Consider the following 26913-nt stretch of genomic DNA (forward strand, 5'->3'; position numbering starts at 1 on the left):
ATAGGTACACATTCAAACAATTCCTAGACTGGACAGTTAAGAATCTCTCCTGCTCTAGACATTAGAGATTTGAAGTATCTTCAGTGTTCAGTAAAGTCTGGTCTGAGCTGTGTCCAGGACTAGGCCCAGATACGTCAACTGATGAGTTGGCTTCTGCTGTGATTTCTGAAGGTTCAGGATTGATCCGAACCACTGTAATGTCCAGACAGTTAAAGACAAATTGTCCAACAGAGCCTGGGCCAACGGTTTCCCCCCCAGGAAGTGTTCTAAATATCACACAATGAGGCTGCCACAAGAGCTCGGAATGGCTATATAAATAGCACCTTGGTGAACACTCGATGTGCAAGCAAGAGACCAAAGGACAGTCCACAAATTGGTAGTGCAGGGGCCCCACAGCTAATCACTGGAATCACTGATGTGCTGTAAAAATTAGGACATGAATGTAAACATCCTTTTTGTCCACAGAACGCAGCAATCCACCTGGTAAAGAGAGGAAACGGATGAAGACATTCAGAGCTTTGAGATCCAAGATGGGGCAGATGGCCTTTTTGGGTTTGAGAAAGGTGAACAAGTGAAACCCCTAAATCCATCCTGAACCAGGAATTGGGGCAATGATATCGTGATCATGGAGACTGAACACCACATGGAGATCTCACAACACATGCAGTTTCAAAGGAAAGTTGGAGGTGAGAAACCAAGGATGGGGCAAGGAGGGGAAACTCTGGTTTGTGGCACTGGGATACCACCTCCTGCATTCAAGTGTCCGAAATGCAGGTTGGTTGTCCACGCACAGAATGACAGAGGTATTAAGTTAAGATTGTACTGCTAGCAATGCACAGATTTCATTTCTAGATTTAAATCTCATTAAGGATGAAAAATCCTCACCACCACACATTTCAAAAACTAATCGGAATGGATTTGTTCCATTTGACAGTTGCCATCATACAGAAGCGCTTCCCAAAGGTCAATTCATGCTGAGGCGGATTTTCTCTCCTGAAAGCGATTTCCTCCTACAGGCCCATGAATTCAAATCTAGATTAATGGAGGTTATGATAAAAGTAACCTAATGTCCACCATTGAGGAAGTGGCCCTTATGGACAGGGTAGATTTTTTAAACAATACTAGACTTAGAGACTACCCCAATGAATATGTCAAAAGTTCTTTCCTTACTTTTTTCTCCACTCAACATTATGCCTCGAAAAATAATTTTTCGAGGCATAATGGAATGGAGGCATAATGGAAAATCCTTAAAAATGATGGTGTACCGGGGTCTGTGCTTCCAGAGCAACCTTGTGTAATTTTTTAGAGGTGTACCATCACTGAGACACAAAATTGCACACAACGTAATAGAACGACCAGTAAGACCAACATTTTTTTCAGGATTTAAAAGGCTTTTTCCTATGTCGCAAATGCAATAATTGTGCACTTAATTATTTTAAAGGGAGGAGAATAAAAAGTTTCCGGTCTCAAACTGGGGGAGAATATACCATCAACTCCTTCATCACTTGTTCCACCATGAATGTGGTTTACATGTTGCAATGTAAATGTGGGAAACAATCTGTGGGCCGAACTGTTTGAGCCCTGCAAGAGAGTCTGGGCGAACATGTTGGCAACATCAAAAAGGGTTTCCCTGGCCATAGCGTGTCCAAACAGTATGACCTGTGTCCGCAATCCAAATACCATTTTCTGTTGCAATTGATAAACTGACCCCACAATAGAAAGGTTTCAATGTTAGAAGAGAAATCTCTTGTATGGAAACACGTTGGATGTATTGTTTAAAACCTTACGTCCCGGTCGGACTGAATGTTGCATGGGATGTAAATTGTTTAATCAATAATGGTTGATGGGGTCTTATAAATTGTATGTTATTCCTTTATGTGAGCACATCATTTTTATTGTTTTAATTTTCATTTGTATAATTAATTTTTTTTTCGCATTTAATTTGATTATGATGTGGTGAGGTACTACATTTCATTGTGTATGGACCCTACTATATTATACATATATACAGATTTCCTTTAACCACTTAAGCCCCGGAGGATTTGGCTGCTAAAGGACCAGGGGTTTTTTTGCGATTTTTTACTGCGTGACTTTAACGGACAATTGCGCGGTCGTGCGACGCTGTACCTAAACGAATTTGACGTCCTTTTTTTCCCACAAACAGAGCTTTCTTTTGGTGGTATTTGATCACCTGTGCGATTTTTTGATCACGCGCTATAAACAAAAAAAGAGCGTAAATTTTGCAAAAATAACAATATTTTTCACATTTTTTTATATGAAATTCCCCAAAAAAAAAAGTAAAAATCAAAATTTTTTAACATTTTTCGGCCAATTTGTTTTATGCTACCTATGTTTGGTAAAAAAAAATCGCAAAAAGCGTATTTTGATTGGTTTGCGCAAAAGTTATCGCGTTTACTAACAAAGAGAAAGATTTTTGTCATTTTTGGTGTTTTTTTTTTTAACGCGTAATGGCGGCGATCTGCGATTTTTTTTTCGGTACTGCGACATTGCGGCGGACAGATCGGACCCTTGACTGACATTTTTGACACTTTTGGGGTTACCAGTGACATTACTGCAGTAATCAGTGCTATACATATGCACTGTTACTGCAAAAATGACACTGGCAGGGAAGGGGTTAACTTTATTGGGAAGGGAGGGGTTAAGTGTGTCCTAGGGGCGTGCTTTCTACTGTGTAGGGACATTGCTATTGGTGTAAAAGCAAAGATCAACCGTTCTACATAGTAGAACGGTCAGATCTTTACTTTTACACAGGGAGAACTGACAGGCAGCTTGTTTACACAAGCTGCTCTGTCTTTCTCCCTTCACAGGAGCGATCGTAGTGTGGCCGGCGGACATCGAGTCCGCCGGTCACACGCACTGACTTGCCTGTGAACGAGCCGCGGCGGGCGCGCGCCTCGGCGGGCGCGCGCCCGCTCGCTATAGGCTCGCAAGTCAGTGACAGGCGAGTGACGTACCGATACGTCACTCTGCCTGGCCGGGGCTGACCGCCGCAGTATATAGTGGTGCGGCGGTCGGCAACCGGTTAATGAGATTCATTCCCTACCAATGGGTATTACTCTAGTAAGCCACTAGATAGCATTTGGAAAATCTTTTTTCTTTTTAAGACAGACTGGTCTTCTTACGTATTGGATGTAACTACAATGTCTGTCTGATATGAGTGTTCCTTATAGTCTAATTGCCCCTGGAGATATAGTTACATATGAACTTGCTGTTCATTTTATTTACATGTGGGATATACGTGTTTGTCTTGTGGATTTAGAGAAACCTTCCTTGTTCTTTTTGCCCTTCTTCCGGTTGGTTCCCTACACATGAATGCGTACTTCCACCCTAACTTTGTTTGGGTACTTAACAGCGTGGTGCACATCTGGTAACCACACTCCTGACGACGTCAAACATATGATGAAATGCGTTGGGTGGGACCAAAAGTGACGTCACCACACTCCTCGGCCGCTCGTTATTTTGTTATGGCTATCGCTAAAGCAAATGTCTTGATTGTATACATTCTCGATTTTATACTCTGAAATTAGTGTGCACCTTGTTGTTCAATAGATAGCCTTTTTTTATACATTATTACGCAATGATCTTTTATATTTAATATGCACACACCTGGAAGGATAGTCTCATTTGAAGCACGCCAGGATAATCAGTGCCTGCATGGTTTTGTTTAGGAAGGTATCTCCATACAGCACATTTGGCTTTTCCATTCAATTGGAAGCCAACACGCATATTCTGGTAAGCTGCCATCCTCTATGCTGTTGGTGCTGCACATGAAGCATCTGTGGAAGCTGGCTCTCCTATGCATGATTTTATTTGTGGCCTTTCCTTTTGTGGAATATGCTCTTCCGTGACACTAGAACCTATTCCTTATTTTCATGTTTTTTTCTTCATTTTATTTCTGAACTCACATTGACTTTTACCTGCCCAATTGGAATTTATTGTCACATTAATTTTGTGTCATACTTTCATTATTTGATAGCGCTGCACTATATGTATATTGATTGTTTAGGGCATTTTGTTTATTGGCCCGTGCTAGCAGCTGTCCATTATTTAGCACTTATGTTTGTATACAATAATATCTGGCGCAGATTTTTTTGCACTTTGTAAAGGATACCAAGTGACCCTTCTAAAAAAAAGTATGGGTGCACCTTCATGCCAAGGAAGACTTGTCTGAGAATTTGCAGGGGGGTCACATCTTAGGGGTGAAACGGAAGCCAAGCTTAGGGGGGGTATCGACTTGGAGGTTGAGGGAATAGAGAAAAGAAAGAGTAAGATTAGTGTTCTTGCCACCAATATGTTCCCTAATAATATTATAAAGAGCAAGTCAGAATCATTGTCTAATATAGTCCCAAAGGCCATGTGGATCAAACGATTCTTGCATGAAGTTTCAGGAGTGTAGTACTTTAGCTCATATGTACAAACATGAGACAAAGGCAGGAAAATAAGATGAGTAGTTTCCAGCAAACCATCAAAACTGAAGTTTAACACTGCAGCCATCTGCCCCATGGGTATAACACGCAAGGGACAAAAGGTAGAAGTGGTTAAGATGCCCATACATAGGTACAAAAAAAAAAAAAACTGAACTGATCCCCCACCCACATATTTGGTGTGGATGGAAGAATCCTCACCGTTGTGTCTTACTGTGAAAGCAAGGAAACTCTTCAGTCTCCCTGCTGTCAGAATACCAGGATCAGCACTGCAGTTCTAATCAAACAGAAATTCCCCAACAGTCCTGTTTGTGAGAAGTCGATCAATAGATTGGTTTCTCATGAACAAGATTAGCCTAACATGGATCAAAATTTAGGATCCATTAGGGATTTTGAACAATCAGGCATGGTTTCACAAAACAAAGTCTAAGGCATGATTGGGTGAAGGGCCAGGGCTGCAAGAGCACAGAGCTCTAGGCTGAGCTCCAACTTCACAGCGGATGCATACCTGACAACTGGCATCCTCCAACAGTAAAGTGAGCTTATTGCTAAAAAGGGAGACTGCCTAATCCACAGTGGGAAAGGACAACTTCTGAGCAAAATTCTCAGTACACCATTACATTGCTAATAAGCCCTTGGGGTGCACAAACCACTTATCAGGATACTTTCATTCTCCACAGAGAAATAGTTGAAAATACAGATGCAAAGGAAAAGTTTTTTTTAAGCCTAAGGAGTTTCAAACAACCAAAGGCAGTAGACAGCAGTGATAGAACATGCCAATCCTCCAGTTTTAGAATGGTGCATATACTGCTTTAAAAAGAGCTGAGTCTCTTTTAATTTAGAAGTAAATGCAGAAGACCGTCTGCTCAGGGTTAGGATCGTGAATTAGGACTGGAGCAACTAAAGCCCCGTACACACGCACAGATTGTTGGCCGTAAATTGTTGGCCAACGTCCGATCTGCCAATTGTAGGCTTGTTAGTATGATGCTTCCGACAACCAACTGGGAATTTTCGGCCGAAAAAAATCTGGTGTGCATGCTATAAAATTTTTGTTGGCCAACAAAGAACGGCCGATTGTTCCTCAGTCAGTACAGATTTCGACAGACAAAAATCAGATGAGCAAGACTGGGCATGCTCAGAGAAGAAAAAACACACGGAAAGTAAACCATCACATGACATCACTTCTGAAGTTGGTTTTTGTTGGCCAACAAAAGTCCAGTGCATGTCTAGAGCACATTTCAACCAACAAACACTGGACAAAAGTTGGCCGATCAGTTGGCCAACAATCTGTGCGTGTGTACGGGGCTTTAGAATCAGAATCTCTCTGTGGCCAATGTCTCAGAAGCCCCTGAAGCAGAAGGCAAACAGGATATTGAATCCGCAGGAGAAGGTGCATGGGCATGCTTGCAGCCTCTGATCAGTCACCAAATAAGGTCCTGAATGACCATCTTGGTAAACACCTTAACAGAAGCAGCAGAGGACCCAGGACACCCAACATAGCTAAAGAAGAGTTTTTATTTTTCAAAGAAGAAATACAGTCCTAGGAAAAAAGGTGTTAGCCCAAAAATAAAAAAAAAGTCTGCAACACAGCAAATCATGAAGAAAATACATTGAAACCTTTGAGGACACTAACAAAAAACTCAGGTATCCTGGTAGTAGAAAGGGTTATCCTGGGCTGGCATAAAGTTTTATTCTTTGCGGCGTCCAAAACCTCCAGTAGGCAAAAGTAAAACCCAAAGACTTTCTGTATAGCTCAATGAATGAGAAAGAAAACTCTGTTTCTCATCGTGGGGCAAAAATACGTTACTGGTGCGCGTCATGTTCTGCAGCCTCTGTTTGCAGCAATATTGAGGAGATGGGACAGGATGAAAGCAAGACATTTAAAGTATAACTAAAGGCAAAACTTTTTTTTTTTTTTGTTTTTGGATTGAGTGTGGAGGGATTTGAACGCTTGTTAAGTTTTTATTGCTGTCAGAGCCTCTGTTTGTCCTGTTTACCATCATCATTGGGAGTAAAAGAAAATTCCACATTTTGGGTTGTCCCAGAAAAGTAGAGGAGATAGAGGAGAAATCTTCCAGTGGGGACATTAGTTCTGGTGACCTGGGGGTCCCCAAGGAATTCCCTTAATTTGTGGAGATTTCCTCTCACTTCCTGTTTAGGACAGGAAGTGAAGGGCAATCTCCACAATGGGACTCAGATCGCAAAAAAAAAAAAAAAAAAAAAAAACACTGACAGGGGTTATAGCCCTCCTTTGCTTTATCCAAATTAAAAAAAAAAAAAGTTTTGCCTATAATTCTACTTTAAGGTTTTTCAATCTGGGAGCTGACATCACATGCGGAACTCTCCAAATTCTATTTACCTTGCTCGCAAGTGCGTCCTGAAGTTTAGTAACTGTGTTGGCAGCTTGACCTGGAGCAGCCCCAGGAGGTAAAGAGTAGTCTGCATCCTGCAGGAGCAAAACAAATAAGACTTTCATATCTACTTTCTGGATCACTGCATTAGAGTATCATCAAGTAACCTGTATAGTCTGGCTGCTTTGGAGTCAATGCTCCTCTATGCTCAGTAGGCTAGTATCAACTAACCAGGGAATAGGGAAGCAAAGATGGAAAACAGGTAGAATAATAATCAGCTGTGAAAACCATGTTTTGGGCACATAACCCCCAGCAGGCCTGCACTCTCAGAGCTGATGTTAACAAAAACTTACGTCTTTGTCAAAAGTCTCTGTTGTCAGCATCCCGTTTTGATTTTAAATAATAATCTGAGTGCTTCAAAGCCTGGTTTTTACAGATGAGAAAATGAAGGCTTCTTTCACACAGGCGGACCAACTGGGTTAGCCTGTTAGTTTTGCGAATGGACCCTTTAGTCTCCTCTATGGAGCGGCAGGTGTCAACGGACATGTGTCCGTTTACACCTGCTAGCATGTGATCGTGTCCGCTAAAAACAAACAATTTGGAATTCATTCCCCATCTATCTGGCGGATTAGATCGGAGAGCAGTTGGGTGTAAAACGGACAGGTAGTCCATTCACATTCCCCCGCCCATAAAGGAGATTGGGCTGTGTCTGTCCGCTATGCATAAGTGGAGCAGACATGGACCAGTTATCCACCTGCTCAGCGGGGCTCAGCAGACAGATTCCCTGCTGAGCGGACTCATTCCAACAGAGCCCACTATGTGGAAGGGGCCTTAAGCAAAATCTAACAACATTCAATGTTGGTCTCATGGGTGGTCTCACATGCAACAATCTGCAGAAAAATCTTTAATTGTGAGGACAAACCTGAAAGATTAAAAAGGAAAGAAAAAAAAAAAAAAAAAAAAAGATTTCCCAGCCCTTTCTGCTCTCAGTCTTGCTGACCCCTGCCTTCCTGATAAGGGAGATTGATAAAGCTTTTTCCTACTTGGCTCCACAGCAAAGAATCTATAAAACCATGCATCCCCCGATCCCTATGGACTAATTTTCCTGATGTGTTCAGTGGCGAAATGCCATTCATAATCCAGCATAAAAGTTGGAATATTGTCAAGGTTACCCAAAAAAAAACATCAGGCAATTTCTCAGACTGGGTTCACACCTAATGCGGATGCGGCTCACAGCAGGGGTCCAATGCGTCCCTGTTCTCTGTTTCAGGGACGAATATTTGCCAGAATTAGGACCTGAAACTGAGCCAAAGACGCAAAGGACCCCTGTGCAATCCGATCTGCAGCAGCCATGAAGATGTGTGAACCGGCTGAATTGAGAGCCGATCACAATCTTCTGTAATGCAAATTTAATGAGGGGAAATCCGCATCTGATTCACATAGGTATGAACCCAGCCTAAAACAAAACCTGGGCAGAGGCCAGAAAGAATGCAGCTATTTTGACCACAATGCCAGAGAACCTACAATCATAATGCTAAGGAAAGGACCTACTGGCACCTATTTCTGGGTTGCCTAAAATGAACATGAATTTTAAGGTTGTAAAGCAACTAGTGCAGTATTTTAAGCATAGAGAGCAGATGAAACAACTGAGCAGAGATTAACCATCATACTACAAACACATGCCGACATCAAGCTCCCAATTGTGACCAAGAAGTGCTGAGATCCAATTCCTTTACATTATCTTCACAAAAAGATTTTTCAATATGGTTTGGGCCACTGACCTGACTGGGCTTGTTTAGTTTAGACTTCACGTGAGTTTTGGGTTTAGGATACCCTTGGTTGCACCTCCCCTCCCCTCCAATATGCCCCAGTAATAGATTACAAAAGAACGATAATGGTATTCGTTCATAGCAGGACACATTACTAAGAAATGAAAAATGCTCCAACACAGGCATAAGTTTTGCATGCTGCATTTGTAATGTGTTGCCATTCAAGCCAAATAAAAATACAGCATGTATAAAAATGCACATCAACACAGAGGTCTCTTAGATTGGTGGCCAGGAAGTGCCACCGTTTTACTGCCTCCCTGCCACCCACTAGAATTCTAACATTACAGCCTGATAGGGCAAACTTGCCCAATGAGATCAATGAGGCCACACTGCAATCACGAGCCAAATGCTTGGCTTGAAGTTGTGGCACAGTAGGCAATGTAAAGTTGCCTCAAGAGGCAACAGTACAACATCCTGAATGCCTGTCAGCTGCTTTTGGATTGCCTGCTAATAAGCAATTAACCACAGGTTACTTTTCAGAGGGCAGTAAGATTTACTGCCTGTCTGAAAGAACCCAAAATGGAATGTATGCATTTTTGGTATGTGGCAGCCTTAGGGCTCATTTACACTTGCGTCAACTTTAACACACATTGAAGCGCCTACCGTTTCAACATGTTTTTTAATGCGTTTTTGAAGCTTGACAAATGCAAAGTGTGTGTTAATTTTCTATTTGTTTTAAAATGGCTCAGTAGAACCCCAGCTCATTAGTACCTCTCATTCAGAAGATGCCCAGCTCATTAGTACCTCCCGTTAGGCAGATATCCAGCTCAGCAAGTCCCCAGCTTTTTAGTACCCTTATTCAGCAGATCCTCTTCTCAGTAGTTACCACCAAATTCTGCTAATGCCCCACTCAGTAGTAACCCCGAGCTCTGCTGATCCACCTTTCTCTCCGGTCCGCTCTTATCTCCTGCTGCTCATTACATGTGACACCTGCTAGTTTTTCCTGCTCTGGTCCCCCAGCTCCGCTGATTCTCTGCCACTCACCTTCTGCTAAAGCATGTTGCATACCACGTGTTCCGACTACTAGTTTCTCCGCTCCGGTCCAGACCCTGCTCACCTTCCTGCTCCTCCATGCTGTACACCAGATGTGATCGCTGCACCAAACACTCCCAGAACATATACGTTTGAACTGGAAGTGACTGAGGGCGTATTTTCGGTTCGCCTGTTGGTTTCCCAGTGCATTCTGGGATCTCATACCTGCTATACCTCCAAAACAAAGCAAAGCTAAAGCTGAATAAAAGCCTCTTAAATGCGGCAGGAGCTGCTAGTGTGCGTTGTCAGACTTCTATGGAGGACGCTTTGAAGCACGAAGAAAGCGACTTGTGGTATACTTTTGAAGAGCAGTGAAGAAATGCAAATACAACACGTGAACAGCACTGTGGGGTAACCATTTTATTTAGGGACAGGTGCTTTAATTGATATTTAGAGTGCTTTAAAAAAGCGTGTCCAATGATACATTTTGAAGCAAGTGTAAACGAGCCCTTAGTGTTTAGTTCTACTTTATCAGGGTCAAGGCAATTAGAAATTTCCCATCTAAATCAACTCTAAATAAATATATATATATATATATATATATATATATATATATTCTTTCACTCATGGTTAGTGTTTGGCTGAAGCCATTTATTATCATTCAACTGTACTCTTTTTAAATCATAATTTCTGGACTCCTGACAGACCCTTGCATCTTTCATTCAGTGCTGCACTGATGTTTCTGGATTCTGAGTCATGGGGAAAGCAAAAGAATTGTCATAGGATCTGTGGGAAAAGGTAGTTGAACTGTATAAAACAGGAAAGGGATATAAAAAGATATCCAAGGAATTGAGAATGCCAATCAGCAGTGTTCAAACTCTAATCAAGAAGTGGAAAATGAGGGGTTCTGTTGAAACCAAACCACGGTCAGGTAGACCAACTAAAATTTCAGCCACAACTGCCAGGAAATTGTTGGGGGTGCAATGAAAAACCCACAAATAATTTCAGGTGAAATGCAGGACTCTCTGAAAACATGTGGGGTGGCTGTTTCAAGATGCACAATAAGGAGGCACTTGAAAGATGGGCTGCATGGTCGAGTGACCAGAAGAAAGCCATTACTACGCAAATGCCACAAAGTATCCCGCTTACAATACGCCAAACAGCACAGAGACCAGCCTCAAACCTTCTGGCACAAAGTCATTTGCAGTGATGAGACTAAAATTAAGCTTTTTGACCACAACCATAAACACTACATTTGGAGAGGAGTCAACAAGGCCTATGATGAAAGGTACACCATTCCTACTGTGAAACACAGAGGAGGATCACTGATGTTTTGGGGATGTGTGAGCTACAAAGGCACAGGAAATTTGGTCAGAATTGATGGCAAGATGAATGCAGTATGTTATCAAAAAATACTGGAGGAAAATTTGCATTCATCAGTCCGGAAGGATGGGAAGAACTTGGACATTCCAACATGACAATGATCCTAAACACAAGGCCAAGTCGACCTGTCATTGGCTACAGCAGAACAAAGTGAAGGTTCTGGAGTGGCCATCTCAGTCTCCTGACCTCCAATATCATTGAGCCACTCTGAGGAGAACTCAAACGTGCAGTTCATGCAAGACAGCCCAAGAATTTACAGGAACTGGAGGCTTTTTGCCAGGAAGAATGGGCAGCTTTACCATCTGAGAAGATAAAGAGCCTCATCCACAAATACCACAAAAGACTTCAAGCAGTCATTGATGTTAACGGAAGCAATACACGACATTAAGAAATGGGGTATGCAAACTTTTGATCAGGGTCATTTAGGTAGTTTCTGTTGTCATTATAATTCAAAAAGAGTAAACATGGTTGACTGATAATAAATGGCTTCAGCCAAACACTAACCATGAGTGAAAGAAAAGTTTGTGTTCTCATTCATATTGCTGGAAAAATGGCCAAGAAATCAAAATTCTGCCAGGGTATGGAAACTTCTGAACACTTGTGTGTGTGTGCGTATATGTATATATATACACACACACACACACACACACACACACACACACACATACATACATACACACACACAGCGGGTAAAAATAAGTAATGAAAACGTCACAATTTTTCTAGGTAAATATATTTCTAAAGGTGCTATCAACATGAAATTTTTTCCACGTTGGTAACAACCCATGCAATCCATATATACAAAGAAACCAAAACAAAAAAAATTCAGAAGTATTGAACACGTGAACTGAAATTGATTTAATACTTTGTGCAAAATCTTTGGTTAGTAATGACAGCTTCAAGACGCCTCCTGTATGGAGAAACCAGTCACATGCATTGCTCAGGTATGATTTTTGCCAATTCTACCACACAGTCTTCAAATCTTGAAGGATCCGTGGGCCTCTTCTATGAACTCAGATCTTTAGTCCTTTCCATAGATTTTCTATTGGATTCAAGTCAGGTGATTGGCTGGGCCATTTTAGCAGCTTTATTTTCTCTTTGAAATCAACTGAAAGTTTTCTTGGCTTTGTGTTTGGAATTGTCTTGCTGAAATGTCCACCCTCGTTTCATCCTTATCATCCTGGTGAATTGCAGATTTTTATCAAGAATGTCTTGGTACATTTTCTATTCATCCTTCCTTCAATGACAAAGTTTGCCAAACTCATATGCTGAAGAACAGCCCCACACCATGATGTTCCCATCTGCAAACTTCACTGTTGGTGTTGGGGTGTTTTTGGGGTGATGTGCAGGGACATTTGACCTCCAAACAAGGTGTGTATTATGGCATCCAAGGAGTTTATTTTTGGCCTCATCTGACCAGAATATTATTCTCCCAGTATTTCACAGGCTTGTCTAAATATGCAGCAAACTTTAACAAGCTTCTTTGAAACAATTGTACCTGTTAATTCCAGGTATTTCTGAAGCTCTCCACAAGTGGTCCTTGGCTCCTGGACAACCCTGAAAATTCTTTTCACTTGTCAGAAATCTTGCGAGGAGCACCTGGCCGTGGCCAGTTTATGGTAAAATGATCTTCTTCCACTTTCAGGTTACGGCCCCACCAGTGTTGACTGGAACATTCAGAAGTTTAGAAATCCTTCTGTAACCAATGCCATCAGTATGTTTTGCAACAATAAGGTTGTGAATGTCTTGAGAGCGCGATTTGCTTTTACCCATCATGCAATGTTTCTTGTGCGACACCTTGGTATTGAGACACCTTTATATAAGGCCATCAGTTGAGACTGAACCAGTTGATATTAAATTGCACTGACAAGGGGCAGGATTTCTTTCTATTTACTGATATTTAGGTGTGTTGGTCTTCCATGGCTTTTTGCACCTCCCTTTTTTCATGTGTTCAATACTTTTTCCCTGTGTCATTCAATTTTTATTTCACAATTTCTGAACTTACTTGTTTTGGTTTCTTCATGGCTTGCATGGGTTGTTACTGACATGTGGTGAAAATTTCACGTCAATAGCACCTTTAGGGCTCTTTCACACGGGCGATCAGATCCGCCTGTCAGTTTTTTAGGCAGATCTGATTGGATGCCCCATTCAGCCCTATGGAGCAGCGGATGTCAGCGGTGACATGTCCGCTGACACCCGCATCCGATCCTGTCCATGAAATCTGGACTGATGGAAACCCTATTTTCCATCCATCCTGGGGATCGGAACGGATGAGAGCGGACAGGCAGTCCGCTCTCATTCGATTCCCCATAGAGAGCAGCGGGGCTCTGACACCTCCCTCTCCGCACACAGTGCGGAGACGGAGCTGTCATCCGCCGGCTCAGCGGGGATTGGCGGATTGATCCCCGCTGAGCAGAGCACAGTCCGCAACGGAAAAAATGGTGACGTGTTCAATACTTATTACATCCGGTATGTGTGTGTGTATAATATATATATATATATATATATATATACACATATACACACACACACACACACACACACACACACACACACACACATATATATATACACACACACATACAAACACACACAGGCCACTTTATTAGGTACACCTTGCTAGTACCGGGTTGGGCCCCTTTTTGCCTTCAGAATTTCTTCCAATTCTTTGTTGCATAATCAAGGTGTTAGAAACATTCCTCAGATTTTGGTCCATAGTGACATTATAGCATCATGCAGTTACTGCAGATTTGTCGGCTGCACATCCATGATGTGAATTTCCCATTCCACCACATCCCAAAGCTGCTTAGTTGGATTGCGTTCTGTTGAGTGGAGGACATTGGAGTACAGTGACCTCATTGTCATGTTGAAGAAACCAGTGGTGAGAGGATTTGAGCTTTGTGAAATGGTGCATTATCCTGCTGGAAGGAGCCATCAGAAGATGGGGACACTGTAGTCATAAAGGGATGGACATGGTCAGCAACAATGCTCAGGTAGGCTGTGGCATTTAAATCGATGCTCAATTGGTACTAAGGGGCCATAAGTTTGCCAAGAAAATATCCTCCACACCGTTACACCATCACCAGTCTGAACCGTTCATACAAGGTAGGACGGATCCATGCTTTCATGTTGTTTACGCCAAATTCTGACCCTACCATCTGAATGTCACAGCTGAAATCGAGACTCATCAGACCAGGCAACGCTTTCCAGTCTTCTATTGTCCAATTTGGTGAGCCTGTGTAAACTGTAGCCTCATTTTTCTGTTCTTAGCTGACAGGAGTTGCACCCGGTGTGGTCTTCTGCTGCTGTAACTGTTATACCTGAAGGGTTTCACATGTACTGTCACTTTAAGGCTGGCTCCACCCAGGAGTGATGACAAGGGTCAAGGGGCAGAGTGGCCATCTTAGAGACATGTAGAGATGTATTGATATACAGAGCTGTCCTGTAATGCTGTACAGAGAGTACTGAATAAACATCCGCTGTTCCAGAGCAGAGTCCTGTGTCTCTCACAACACGGAGAATATAACAGTAACCCATCTGCTTCAAGGTTTAATGTGTTGTGTGTTCAGAGATGATATTCTGCTTACCTTGGTTATAACGAGTAGGGTTTTGCATTTTACTGTTGCCCTTCTATCATCTCAAACCAGTCTGCCCATCCTTCTCTGACATCAACAAGGCATTTTCTACCACACAACTGTCACTCACTGGATACTTCTCTTTTTTGGACCATTCTCTGTAAAGCCTAGAGATGGTTGTGCGTGAAAATCCCAGTAGATTAGCAGTTTTTTAAAAAACTCAGACCAGCCTGTCTGGCAGCAACAACCATGCCATGTCCAGAGTCACTGTAATCTCCTTTCTTCCCCATTCTGATGCTCGGTTTGAACTTCAGCAAGTCGTCTTCACCACGTCTAGGTGCCTAAATGCATTGAGTTGTTGCCATGTGATTGGCTGATTAGCAATTTGTGTTACCAAGCAATTGAGAAGGTGTACCTAATAAAGTAGCCATTATATATATATATATATATATATATATATATATATATATATATATATATATACACACATATATATATATATATATATATATATATATATATATATATATATATATACATACACACATACAATCACACATCTATAAACAAAAAGCATTTGATGAACTGGCATGGGAAGATACAAGTCCTCTCCCTTGTGCAGTGTGGTAGGTATACGAATCACTAATAAGGTTTCACAGAACAAATGCTTATACGCATTCAACAGTTCATGTACACATTTCAGCTGCATATTTATCTGTCTGCCTAGAGCTTGAAAGTGAATCTGTACTTGCAGAACATAAAAATGTCAGTTCACAGACTGAATTTAATAAAAAAAATATTTTATAGTCAATCTACCACTGCAAGGATATGCAGATGTTACACAATGCAGATTTGAACAAAGTTGTATTATCACTCTGACGATCGCATCAGAGGCAAAGAAAAGCAATGCTTACCTTTGTGCTTACTCCAAACTCAATTGGGGGTACAGGAAGGCCGGAATCCACATGAATCTCCACACCATTAACAGGTGGGACATTTCCTTCAAGACGCTCTGTCCCCTCTGATCCCTTCCTGTTCTTTAGAGAGCGTTCATTGCCAATAGGACCAGGCTTGTGTTCCTTGTTTAGGCCAGAATCAGACTCCTGGAAAAGAATAACGGAATTTTTGTAAAATCTTATGGTAAAATTCCTTTCTCTGAGTCCTCCGACAGTCGCCGCCCCTCATATAGTCTTCAGCAATGGGTATTGACTAGCTACTCCTGCGGAGCGGAAGTCAATACCCATTGGTGAAGACTATGTGAGGGGCGGCGACTGTCGGAGGACGTAAGAGAAAATAGAGCTTTAGTTAAAATGTATCTTTGCAGGTCAGAATATCTAATGTGTCTATAGTTCTGAAATATATTGCATGAATTTGAAAATGGATAGTTAAGATCCCACAAAGCATTCCATTTCCTTGTCAGGTGCATCATGTCTGGCTAGGTCAATGTTTTTTTTAATGTCTACTAGAGGAAGCAATACCCAAGAAATCAAATCTAGTTATTTATTTATTTGCCATCTTTCTACTACATGCTGGTAGGTAGTAGCATTTACACACATGTATACAGCAGACACAAGGTCATTAATTAAATCTAGGCACACAAGAAACCGGAAACCATAAACATCTATGAAGGCTTTGGAAATACAAGGACAGCAATCGACAAATATGTATTCTACAGTGGTAAATATTTAGAAGGCAAGAGGGTACCAAATTTTAATATGAATTAATGTGCACAAGCATCTGAGCCTCACCTTCTTGTCCGACTGCTTCTGCCCCTGCTCCTTGGGGCAATCGGCCTTAGCCTCCACCATGACTGTCCCATTCATTTCTTCGGGTTTCATGGTCCCATAGGGAGAGCTCCGTTGTGAAGACGTGGCAGACGACTCCCTTGACTCAGCACTTAGATCAATCCCGCTGTCACCCTGGCTGCCTTTGAACCCCTGAGAATCCCAGAATTCCACAATGAAAAGCACACTGAATACTACATACTGTACCAGTGACATTTTATTCAATAGGGTAAAAATATAGCTGACAGATGGATGACTAGTTCTAATTAAACATGGTCCCTACAAATGGCAAATCTGTATTAAAAGCAGAATTCCAGACGTTTTTGTGTTTATTAAATGCAAGCAGCTACAAAAAAGCTGCTGGCTCTTAATAAAATGCACACTCACCAGTCCCACGATCCAGCCACCCAAAACCTCGGTTCTCTCCTCTCGGCTCTCCCCGGCATCACTAGTGTGGACACCCGGCTGCGACAGATGGCGGCTTCACAGCCGGGTGCGAGTCTTGCCGAGTGTCTTGAATGGCCGGGCAATCTTCTGGGACCTGTGAAGTGTCCCAGAAGATTGCAGGGAGGGAGGGGGAGGGGAGAACTTCTGCTTGAGCCTAGGCGAGTGGAGTGAAAGTGGAAGCGGGTACCTGGCAAATCTAGGTACCCCCTTCCCCCTAAAAAAATGACATGCCAAATGTGGCATGTCAGGGGGGTCAGCAGCACTTAAAGCAGAAATTCTACTTTTGGGTGGAACTCCCCTTTAAGAAATTTTTGCAGCGTAAAAAAAGAAAAAAACAATCACATTGCCTATTAGAAAGCTATTCACATTAGAATTAAAGCGTGCAAAAATGTTGTTGGCTTAAAATAAAAAAACAAACCTGTTAAAACTTACTGTACTTGCTCTGTGCAATGGTTTTGCACAGAGGTGCCTTGATCCTCCTCAGAGTGCATTAAGGTAAAAAAACCTTTAGGTTTTAGAACCACTTTAAATACACGTGGGGGCAGATTTAGAAAACAGTGGCACTCCAAGCACAGGCATCTTTATAAGAAGGCACAGAAAGCCTTGTTTTCTGTGAACCTTTCACAGAATATCCAAGGTTCTAGGAATGGACAAGGGGTGGGTAGACAGATATCACTGCTCACTGTACAAAGGCTGCAGCAGACAGCCCTAGCTGTAGTATCTGGCATATAGAAATATATGAATTGTACAGAAAACAGAAGCTATCTTCACATTTAACACAGCTGATCAGAGATAACTTTTTTACAAGTGAATTCTTTGCCTGGGGCCATACTGCGGCTTTAACCACTTAAGCCCCGGAAGATTTTACCCCCTTCCTGACCAGGGGGTATTTTGCGATTCGGCACTGCGTGACTTTAAAGGACAATTGCGCGGTCGTGCGACGCTGTACCTAAACTAATTTGACGTCCTTTTTTCCCCACAAACAGAGCTTTCTTTTGGTGGTATTTGATCACCTGTGCGATTTTTTGATCATGCGCCATAAACAAAAAAAGAGCGACAATTTTGCAAAAATAACATATTTTTCACATTTTTTTATATGAAATTCCCCCCAAAAAAATGTAAAAATCTAAATTTAACATTTTAGGCCAATTTGTTTTCTGCTACATATGTTTGGTGTAAAAAAAAAAAAAAAAAAAAAAAAAAAAAAAATCGCAAAAAGCGTATTTTGATTGGTTTGCGCAAAAGTTATCGCGTTTACTAACAAAGGGAAAGATTTTTGTCATTTTTTTTTTAACGCGTAATGGCGGCGATCTGCGATTTTTTTTGCGGGACTGCGACATTGGGGCGGACAGATCGGACCCTTGACTGACATTTTTGGGGTTACCAGTGACATTTCTACAGTAATCAGTGCTATACATATGCACTGTTACTGTAAAATGACACTGGTAGTGAAGGGGTTAACTTTATTTGAGAGGGAGGGGTGGTGTGTGTCCCCAGGGGCGTGATTCTAACTGTGATTGGTTGTGGCTTGAGGTGTAGGAACAGTGATCAACGGTCCTACATAGTAGAACTGTATGATCACTATTTCTACACAGGAGAGAATGACAGGCGGCTTGTTTACATCAGCTGCCTGCCTTTCTCCCGCTGTCACGGATGATCGTGAGTGCCCGGAGGACATCGGGTCCGCCGGGCACACGCGTGCGGGGGGGGGTCCGTGACCGAGCGGGAGCGCGCCTCCAGCGGCGCGCGCTCGCTCCCCAGAGCCTCACAGGCTAGTGACGTACCCATACGTCACGCCGCAAGTACATATACTGCAAGTGTTTAAAAAAACAAAAAAAACGTGCTTTACAAATATGCTTAGCACTTCAATTGCAGCAGGACTCCTAAACAAATCTCCATTCATGCCTTGTAACAAAGAAATAAAATATAAAAATCACTGGGGTTAGAGAGCCAGGTCAACATGACCCGTCAGTCACGGCTAACCCTTTGCCAATCTCAAGAGTGTTCTGTAAAAGTATTATGGGACACTGCAGACCTTCCCTCTAGGCCTGTATTTTTTGGATGACCTGCACAATACAGATTCGGTATGAAGTAGGGGGGGGCAATGTCCAGCAAAGAGTGGATAGTGATTGCCGTTCTTCTTTATGCATTGGCCTCCCCCTCCATCATAGCATGTATGGTAGAATAAGAACTTCTCGGGGAGGTGATCACTGAAGATCTGAGCCAACTGCAAAGGCAGTTAGCGCAAGCTTCAGATTGCTAAATGGTGTCACACTCGTTCCCCAACACATGTAACAGGCACCTCCATAGGAATTTATTAACCCAAAAACTACTCCAGGCTTCTGTAAATATTTGCTGTTCACATTTGTGTGTACAAGGCCTAACTGAACTCATCAACCACCTACACATGGGCACAAAGCAGAATGCACATGAGATGCATCCACACTTTAGAATACAAGAATTTGCGCCTCTCAAACTTCATCATTAAATTATATTTGTTATCCTTGGCGAAGCCAAATCTCTCAGTGTAAGAATATCATCATCTCCCTCCTGAGTACATAACGGAGGGTCAGCAGGATCTATTGGAACATCACAGAGAATAGATTGCACTGGAGTGTATTGAAACCAGACACAGCATTGGTCAACTATGCAATGTGATCGTAAGAAGCATTTTCCCAGATATACTTGCATGAAGATCAGTTTAAAGCTCGCCACACTTTACAATCAGATTGTACAATCCCCTTTAGATTTATCAAAACTATGTGATATGAGGACCTCTTTAAACTATCCAATATTTTGTATCCATCAGGTTGGCCCTTACACTGCATAGTTGTTGGTAAATTGAAAGGCAATCTCAAATTTGTTTTGTATTAAAAATAAAATTCTGTACAGTTTGTAATTTTATATATAAATTAGGACAGCCAAGTTGTAATGTCCTTTAGGCTTTTTTTGCAGGTAAACTTAGGCTTTAATGATAAATTGAATGACTTCTGCCTTTAACTGCTAGCCTATGGAAGAGCAATAGTTTAAAAAAGTAGACACAAACATCTTCAGGGAACTAGCAATAACAGTGCAAGATGCTGACAATACACATCACTTTCCCTTCACCAATGAAAGCAGTAAAAATAGAACTTACCTCAGTAGATGAGGACTCTGTACTGAAAGCACTTCCAGGCTTGCTCCAGGTATCACTGCCTGACTGAACAGAGATAGCTGAAAACAAGTAGTAGACATTAAAGCTGCAAAAAGGACTATGGCTATGTTCACATGAGTGGGTATTTCTGAGAAGCTGGTCATGCATGCTGTATGACAAACATCAAACTACAAAATTACTGAGTTTTAGCCAAGCATTATTCATAGAAATGTCAGGAAATTTACCTTGGCCATTGTTCTCCCAGATCTCTTTGCCTGTAACATCTGCCTGATCTATGCACATGCTGTTCTGCTTTTTGGCAAAGCGAGGTGGCACTCTGGACTGTATACTGGTACTCTTACTGGGCACCTATGTAGAGAAATTAGCATTAAAAATAAACGGATCACTATCATACAACCTTTTTTAGTTTACTGATGCTTTAGGCCAGTGTTTTTCAACCTTTATTCAGTCAAGGCACCCTTTAAAATTCTGCACAATCTTGGAGGCACCCCATTCTAAAATATATAACACTAAACTAATAGTTTTACATGCAAAAAGGTGCGTATATAAACCAGGCCCATATATGCACTAGCAGCGCTAATACACATCTATTACAAAGAGCAGCGAATATGTCAATAATTCAAATAAATTAATATAATCAGGTAGGATCTTAATCAATCAACATAAATGTCCTGTCGGTAAATCAACATGCAAAAGGTAATGGAAGTCTCTTTTTCATGGCAATGGAAAGATTAGAATAGTGTGGAATAGTCCCAAGACAGATCTTCCTCTATTCACCAAAATACCACCAAGAGCCTTCACCACACCGCCGTGCTCCCCTAGGTATTAAGAACGTACCCTTACTGCAAGGATCAAGCGCTTTAACCAAATCAAGTGATCCTCCACTATCAAATGGTGATCCACCTCCAGGGTCCTGGCATAAGCTTGTCAATATGGATCAGCGATTCCTCATATCCAGCATGTCTTTGGAGTCTGAGAAGACACCGTAGTACCCGGAGGCAATGGCGTAGCGTGGGGGGGTGCGGCCGGCACCGGGCGCAATATCTAGAGGGCCGCAATATCTAGAGGGGCGCAGAAAAGTCCTGACTCCCGCCGTCCCGAATCCAGAGTGTTTATATACGCACCTTTTGGATATTATTTGACGGTATAGCAGCAGCTTTTTTCAGAATATTGTGAGTGATTAACTAATAGTTTTCTCATCCTCAAGTGGGAATTACAATTTGGGTGTGATTGCATAACACCTAAGCGCTGAGTGGGTGGGACAGGACTTGGGTCTTGATTTTGCTCCTTTACTTTTTAATAGTTTTACATATTGCAGCAGAATCCACACACTTAGGACACCCAAAGTTAGAGGCGATTTCTTCCTCTACCTTTGCACATTGGTACTGACTACTATTCCAAACTTTCTCTTCTCCCTCATTTTCTCCCCCCCAACTCTGCTAATGCGACCCCAGTGCTGACAGAGAGCAGCAGGAAAGGGGCAAACAAGGACGCTGTCAAGCATCCAACTTCCTCATCATCAACCTATGGCTTCATCAGTTGTTAGGATGCCAGCAGCTGGCCCGCATGGTGCTAAATGTTGTAATTTTGCACAACAAAAACCTGTGGCTTTGCGTAAAAGGCAGACTTGATCCTCCCACTAGTTTGTTGACAATTCTGGGACAGTTTTAGGCACCTCTGAAGAATCCAGATGGCATATCAGGGTGCTGTGAAACCCTGGTTGAAAAAAGCTGGCATACTGCAATGCAAGAAATTCATGTTGCTTCTTGATAGGCATTGCCCTGCCCTTAATGTGGCGCCTCTCCTGGAGAAAGGAGTTATCTATGACCTAGTAAATATTCCCCTAAAATATTTTGGACAATTGGGAACAACTGTTAAGGCATTTTGCAAAGAAACCCATGAAGAACCCAGAAGGCACCCCAGTGTGTCACGGCAACCCTGGTTGAAAAAGGCTGCTTTAGGCAAGTTGAAAGTATATCTTAGCCTAAACGTTCTATACAGTTTGGGATAGAGTACTGCATGGTTACTAAGAGCTTTTAATATCTAAATTATATAACAGAACAGATGACTGACCTGAACGACTTGATCCTTTTTTCTTCGATCTTTATCTAGAGCACGCCGGGATTTGCTGTTCATGTCTGAGTAAGCCTCTCCTCCCATGTCAGCTTCCTCCTCAATAACAGAATCTGAAAAACAGCCAGTGAGACTTGAATCTAGAGAAGGAGAGATACTAGAATTTAACCACTTTACGACCAAGCCTATTTTTGGCACTTGGTGTTTACAAGCTAAAATCTGTTTTTTTTTTTTTTTTTCTGCTAGAAAACTACTTAGAACCCCCAAACACTATATATATATATATATATATATATTTTTTTTTTTTAGCAGAGACCCTAGAGAATAAAATGGAGATAGTTGCATTATTTTTTATCACATCGTATTTGGGCATCGGCCTTCCTGATTTTTTTTAAATCACCTTTTGAATAAAAAAAATAAGGAAACAGTAAAGTTAGCCCAATTTTTTTTTCCATAATGTGAAAGATAATGTTACGCCGAGTAAATAGATACCCAACATGTCATGCTTCAAAATTGTGCACGCTCGTGGAATGGCGACAAATTTTTTGTGCTTAAAAATCCCATAGGCGACACTTTAAAAATTTCTACAGGTTACCAGCTTAGAGTTACAGAGGTGGTCTAGGACTCAAATTATTGCTCTCGCTGTAACGTTGCTCCGGTCCTCCAAGACCATGGAGTCGAGTGAGGGCCATCTTGCCATCACTCAAATTCCTGTCTCTAAGGTTCCGGGACCGGATCGTTTTCCCCGCTACCGGCAAGCAGGGAAAAGGGCCGGGATGCGGTGGGGGGCCCTCTTCCGCTGCACTGTAAGGGTGATCCCGCAGCGATTTTTGCCACTGGGACCACCCTTACCTGAAAGTCGATCGCCCACCGTTTTAAAAAATGCCAGGGTTATGGCAGCTATCTGCCATAACCCCGGTATTTAGCGTCAAAGGACCAGCGTAAATTGATGGCGGGCAGTTGGTAAGTGGTTAAAGGGATCCTGCACTTTGTCTATGTTACATAATGAAACAGGTTCACTGTAAAGGAAGAGCCACTGTCAGACAGTATTTACTGTCTTATTGTCCCGACCCCAATATGCTGCTGGTCCATTTGGGCAACCATAGTACGTCCAAGAAGAGAGGGGGGATGAAACACTTTCTCTGTCTCTTCAAAATGCCTCTCCCAGTGCCTAAGTGACGAATGGCTTATATGGGGTAAGAGAAGTGTTAAAATAAACACCTCATCTCCAAACAAAAGTAACTTATTATTACATATGCAGTATAAAGAGCTTCAGGTGTTTCTTCCACAACCATAGAACAATACCCTCTATATGCTATAGAGGTGCACTGAATGGAAATCTCAGTACCAAAAATGCAGGATGCACTTGGCTGAAAACCGAAAATGACAGTTTCTAAATAATTTTTTTTTTTTTTATAATTGTATTATATTCGACTTTTTAATGAATATCATGAATTAAGTGAATATAAATTTGTTGTTGGCCATAATTGGCACCTTTATCACAAGAAGAGCTTAAGAAAAATGTATCTCTTTAAATTCTACATATGGCTTCACACCGGCCCATTGCACTTCCGTTCTGGTGTTAAAAATCTTGCATGCTGCATTTTTAGTAAGTTAAAAAACAGCACCAAAAACATCCCTCCCCGTTAAAATGCATTGAAAACGAAGAACGCATCAATAACGCACCCGTGTAAACCTTTTTGATGCAGTTTTTGAGTCATGACTAATGAAACGGTGGTCATGGTGAGTGAGAGAACCCCATCTCCCCAATACACCATCCCATACCCCACCTCATCTCCCCTGGGGATGGGGACCCCATCTCCAGAGCATGCTGACTGGAAGGGTTGGCCTAGGGTGTCAGGGATGGGGCAATAAAATCAGAATTCCCAGCCACTTGGCAATTTGGGGGGGGGGGGGGTGGGGTGTACCAGCAGGGTCAGCTGGAGGACAGAGGGGGGTCTAACAGTACCAGTGTAGGGTGGCTGGATGATTGGGGGGGGGTTTCCAACAGCACCAGCACAAAGTTACTGAAGACTGGGGGGATTGGTAAAGCCATACCAGCACGGGGTCACTGGAGGTGTGGGGGGATACAGCAGTATCAGTAGGGTGGCTGGAGGGATACAGCAGAATTTTACGGTAAGTTCTTACAAAAATTCTATTTTCTATTTTCTCTTACGTCCTCTGACAGTCGCCGCCCATCCATATTAGCCTTCACTATTGGGATGTCCCAAAGCAGTGCAGGTGTGAGGGGTGGGAAGATGCAACCAACTGAAAAGGTAACGAAAAAACACCCCAAGGAAGAGAAAGGAAAAAAATATGTCTCTGCAAACAACTGCCGCACTCAAAACTTTGCGGCCGAGGGAAGCATCCGAGGATGCCGATACATCAATTCTGTAGAATTTTGTGAAAGAGTGCACAGACGACCAGGTCGCCGCTTTGCACACCTGAGCCACAGAAGCCGATGGCGAAAAACCCAAGAGGCGCTGACGGCTCTAGTAGAATGGGCCTTTACAGGGAAAGGAGGAACCTGACCCAAGACGGAACAGGCCTGAACAATCGTCTGTCTGATCCACTGAGAAATGGATGCCGCCAACGTGGTCGAGCCTTTCCGAGGTCCCTCAGGAAGAACAAACAGGGAATTAGACTGCCGAACAGATTCTGTGGCAGACAGGTAAACCCTGACCGCCCGGACCACATCCAAGGAATGCAAAGCCACCTCCTTGGGATGCTTGGGCTTCGCACAAAGCAAAGGCAACACGATAACCTCATTGAGGTGGAACAAGGAAACCACCTTGGGAATAAAAGTGAACCACTTTATCCCTATGAGGCACCAGATCAGGAGAATGGCAAGGCAAAGCCGCCAATTTAGACACTCTGCGAGCAGACGTGATAGCCACCAGAAAACCAACTTTCTGGGACAAAACAGGCAGAGGAATATCTCTGATGTTCTCAAAGGGAGGTCGTTGCAACACAGACAACACCAAATTCAGGTCTCAGGGAGGCGGGGGAGCAAGATACCGAACCCCTTGAATGAAAGTGCGAATCAAAGAATTTGACGCCAGGGGACGTTGAAAAATGACGGCCAAGGCCGACAACTGACGCTTGATCGTGGTCAGCGCCAAATGCTGATCCACCCCTTCCCACAGGAAGGCCAAAACCTTTGCCACGAGAAGAAGCGAGGATGGAAACCATGCGACTCGCACCAGGCAATATACGCTTTCCAGGTGCGATGATAAATCCTTCTAGAAGTAGCTTTACAAGCCTTCAATAAAAGGTAGGGATGACCGCAGTCAGAAGACTCCAATCGCTCAAGACCTGGCTTTCAACAGCCACGCCGTTAAAGCCAGAGACCGTAAAGCAGGATGGAAGATCAGCCCTTGAGACAGAAGATCTACTCTCAGCGGAAGCCGCCAGGGAGGCCCAACGGACAACTGAACGATGTCCGCGTACGTACTAGGACCGGCGTGGACAGTCTGGGGCCACCAGAATGAATGGTATCCGTTCCGACGCCAACCTGCGAAGGGACCTGGACAACAGTTGAATCGGAGGGAAGAAATACATCAGCCGATACCGGTGCCTAGACACCCCTAACGCATCTGTGGGATCCGCCAGAGGATCGCGAGGTCCGGCCACGAACTGTCCCACCTCATTTTCGAGACGGGATGCGAACAGATCCACATCCGGAGTCCCCCACCGGGCACAAAGGAGGTGAAACCCCTCCGGATGCAGGGACCATTCTGCCTGGTCCAAGGCCTGGCGACTCAGATAGTCCACCTGCCAGTTATCCACACCCGGAATGTGAACAGTCGAAGTCGCCGGAATGTGCAATTCGGCCCAGGACGGAATCACGGCCACTTCCTTGGCCACCCGGGCACTCTTGGTGCCCCCTTGGTGTTTGATATAAGCCACAGCCGTGGCATTGTCCGCCTGTACTCGAACCAGACATCCCTGAAGCTGAGAAGCCCAACGGAACAGACAAAGCTTGATCGCACGGAGATCCAAGACGTTTATCGGCAAAGGAGGCCTCCACTGCCGACCACGACCCCTGGACACAAAGCGTGCCCAGGACTCCTCCCCAGCTCAACAGGCTGGTATTCATGGTGAGCACTGTCCACAGCAGAGGCCGGAAGGAGTGGCCCTGTGTCAGGGTCGGCGACCGGAGCCACCACAAAAGATCCAACCGCATTTGGTGGCTCAGAGAAATCCTCCTGTCCAACGACTGAGGCGTTCTGTCCCATCTGGCCAGGTTCCCCGCTGGCAGGGTCCTGGTGTGAAATGAGCAAACAGGACAGCTTTGAAAGCCGAAACCATCAGACCCAGAGACCGCATATAGGTCCGCAAGGAGGAGAGATTGTTGTCTCTGGGGGATCCGATCCCGTCCCACAGGGTCTGGAGTGTGTCCCCCGGAAGAAAAACTTGCACCTGAGCCAAGTCCAGGACCATCCCCAGGTACTGAAGACGAACTGAAGGAGTCAGTGCTGACTACTGAAAACTGATGGTCCACCCGAACTCCCGGAGTGTCTGAAACCGGCATGGCCAGAAAACTCGACAAAGTGGCACACAAGCTCAACCTTAACAGGAGGTCGGCCAGACAACCGAGGACCGCAATCCTCATTAAACGCAGTAATCCCCCATTAAAGCACCGGAGCCAAAATCTTGGTGAAAACCCTGGGAGCCGAAGCGAAACCGAAGGGTAATGCCACAAAACTGGTAAAGCTCCCCTGCCACTACGAAGCGGAAACATCTCTGAGGATCCTCGTAGATCGGGATGTGTAGACACACATCCAGCAAGGCGATGGGAGGCCAGGAAGTCGCCTGGACCCAAGGACCCTACGACCGGCTTTGAGGGATTCCATCCAGAACTTCTGCACCAGCACAAAGCTGTTCAGAGACTTCAAGT

The 26913-nt window shown here is 43.3% G+C and overlaps 1 protein-coding gene across 1 annotated transcript in view; it reads right to left on the reverse strand.

Moving 5' to 3' along the window:
* PRRC2B (proline rich coiled-coil 2B) overlaps positions 1-26913 on the reverse strand; it is a 327590-nt gene that overhangs the window by 138041 nt on the left and 162636 nt on the right. Inside the window, exons 17-22 of the mRNA XM_082264226.1 lie at positions 22014-22126; positions 20165-20288; positions 19923-19999; positions 16304-16492; positions 15470-15658; positions 6805-6891 (exon numbers count right to left, since the gene is read on the reverse strand). Of these exons, the coding sequence (XP_082120352.1) occupies positions 6805-6891; positions 15470-15658; positions 16304-16492; positions 19923-19999; positions 20165-20288; positions 22014-22126 (779 nt within the window). The remainder of the gene's footprint in view (positions 1-6804; positions 6892-15469; positions 15659-16303; positions 16493-19922; positions 20000-20164; positions 20289-22013; positions 22127-26913) is intronic.

Source organism: Pelophylax lessonae, assembly GCF_965119305.1.
Source record: "Pelophylax lessonae genome assembly, chromosome: 7".
In the NCBI taxonomy this organism is placed as follows: Eukaryota; Metazoa; Chordata; class Amphibia; order Anura; family Ranidae; genus Pelophylax; species Pelophylax lessonae.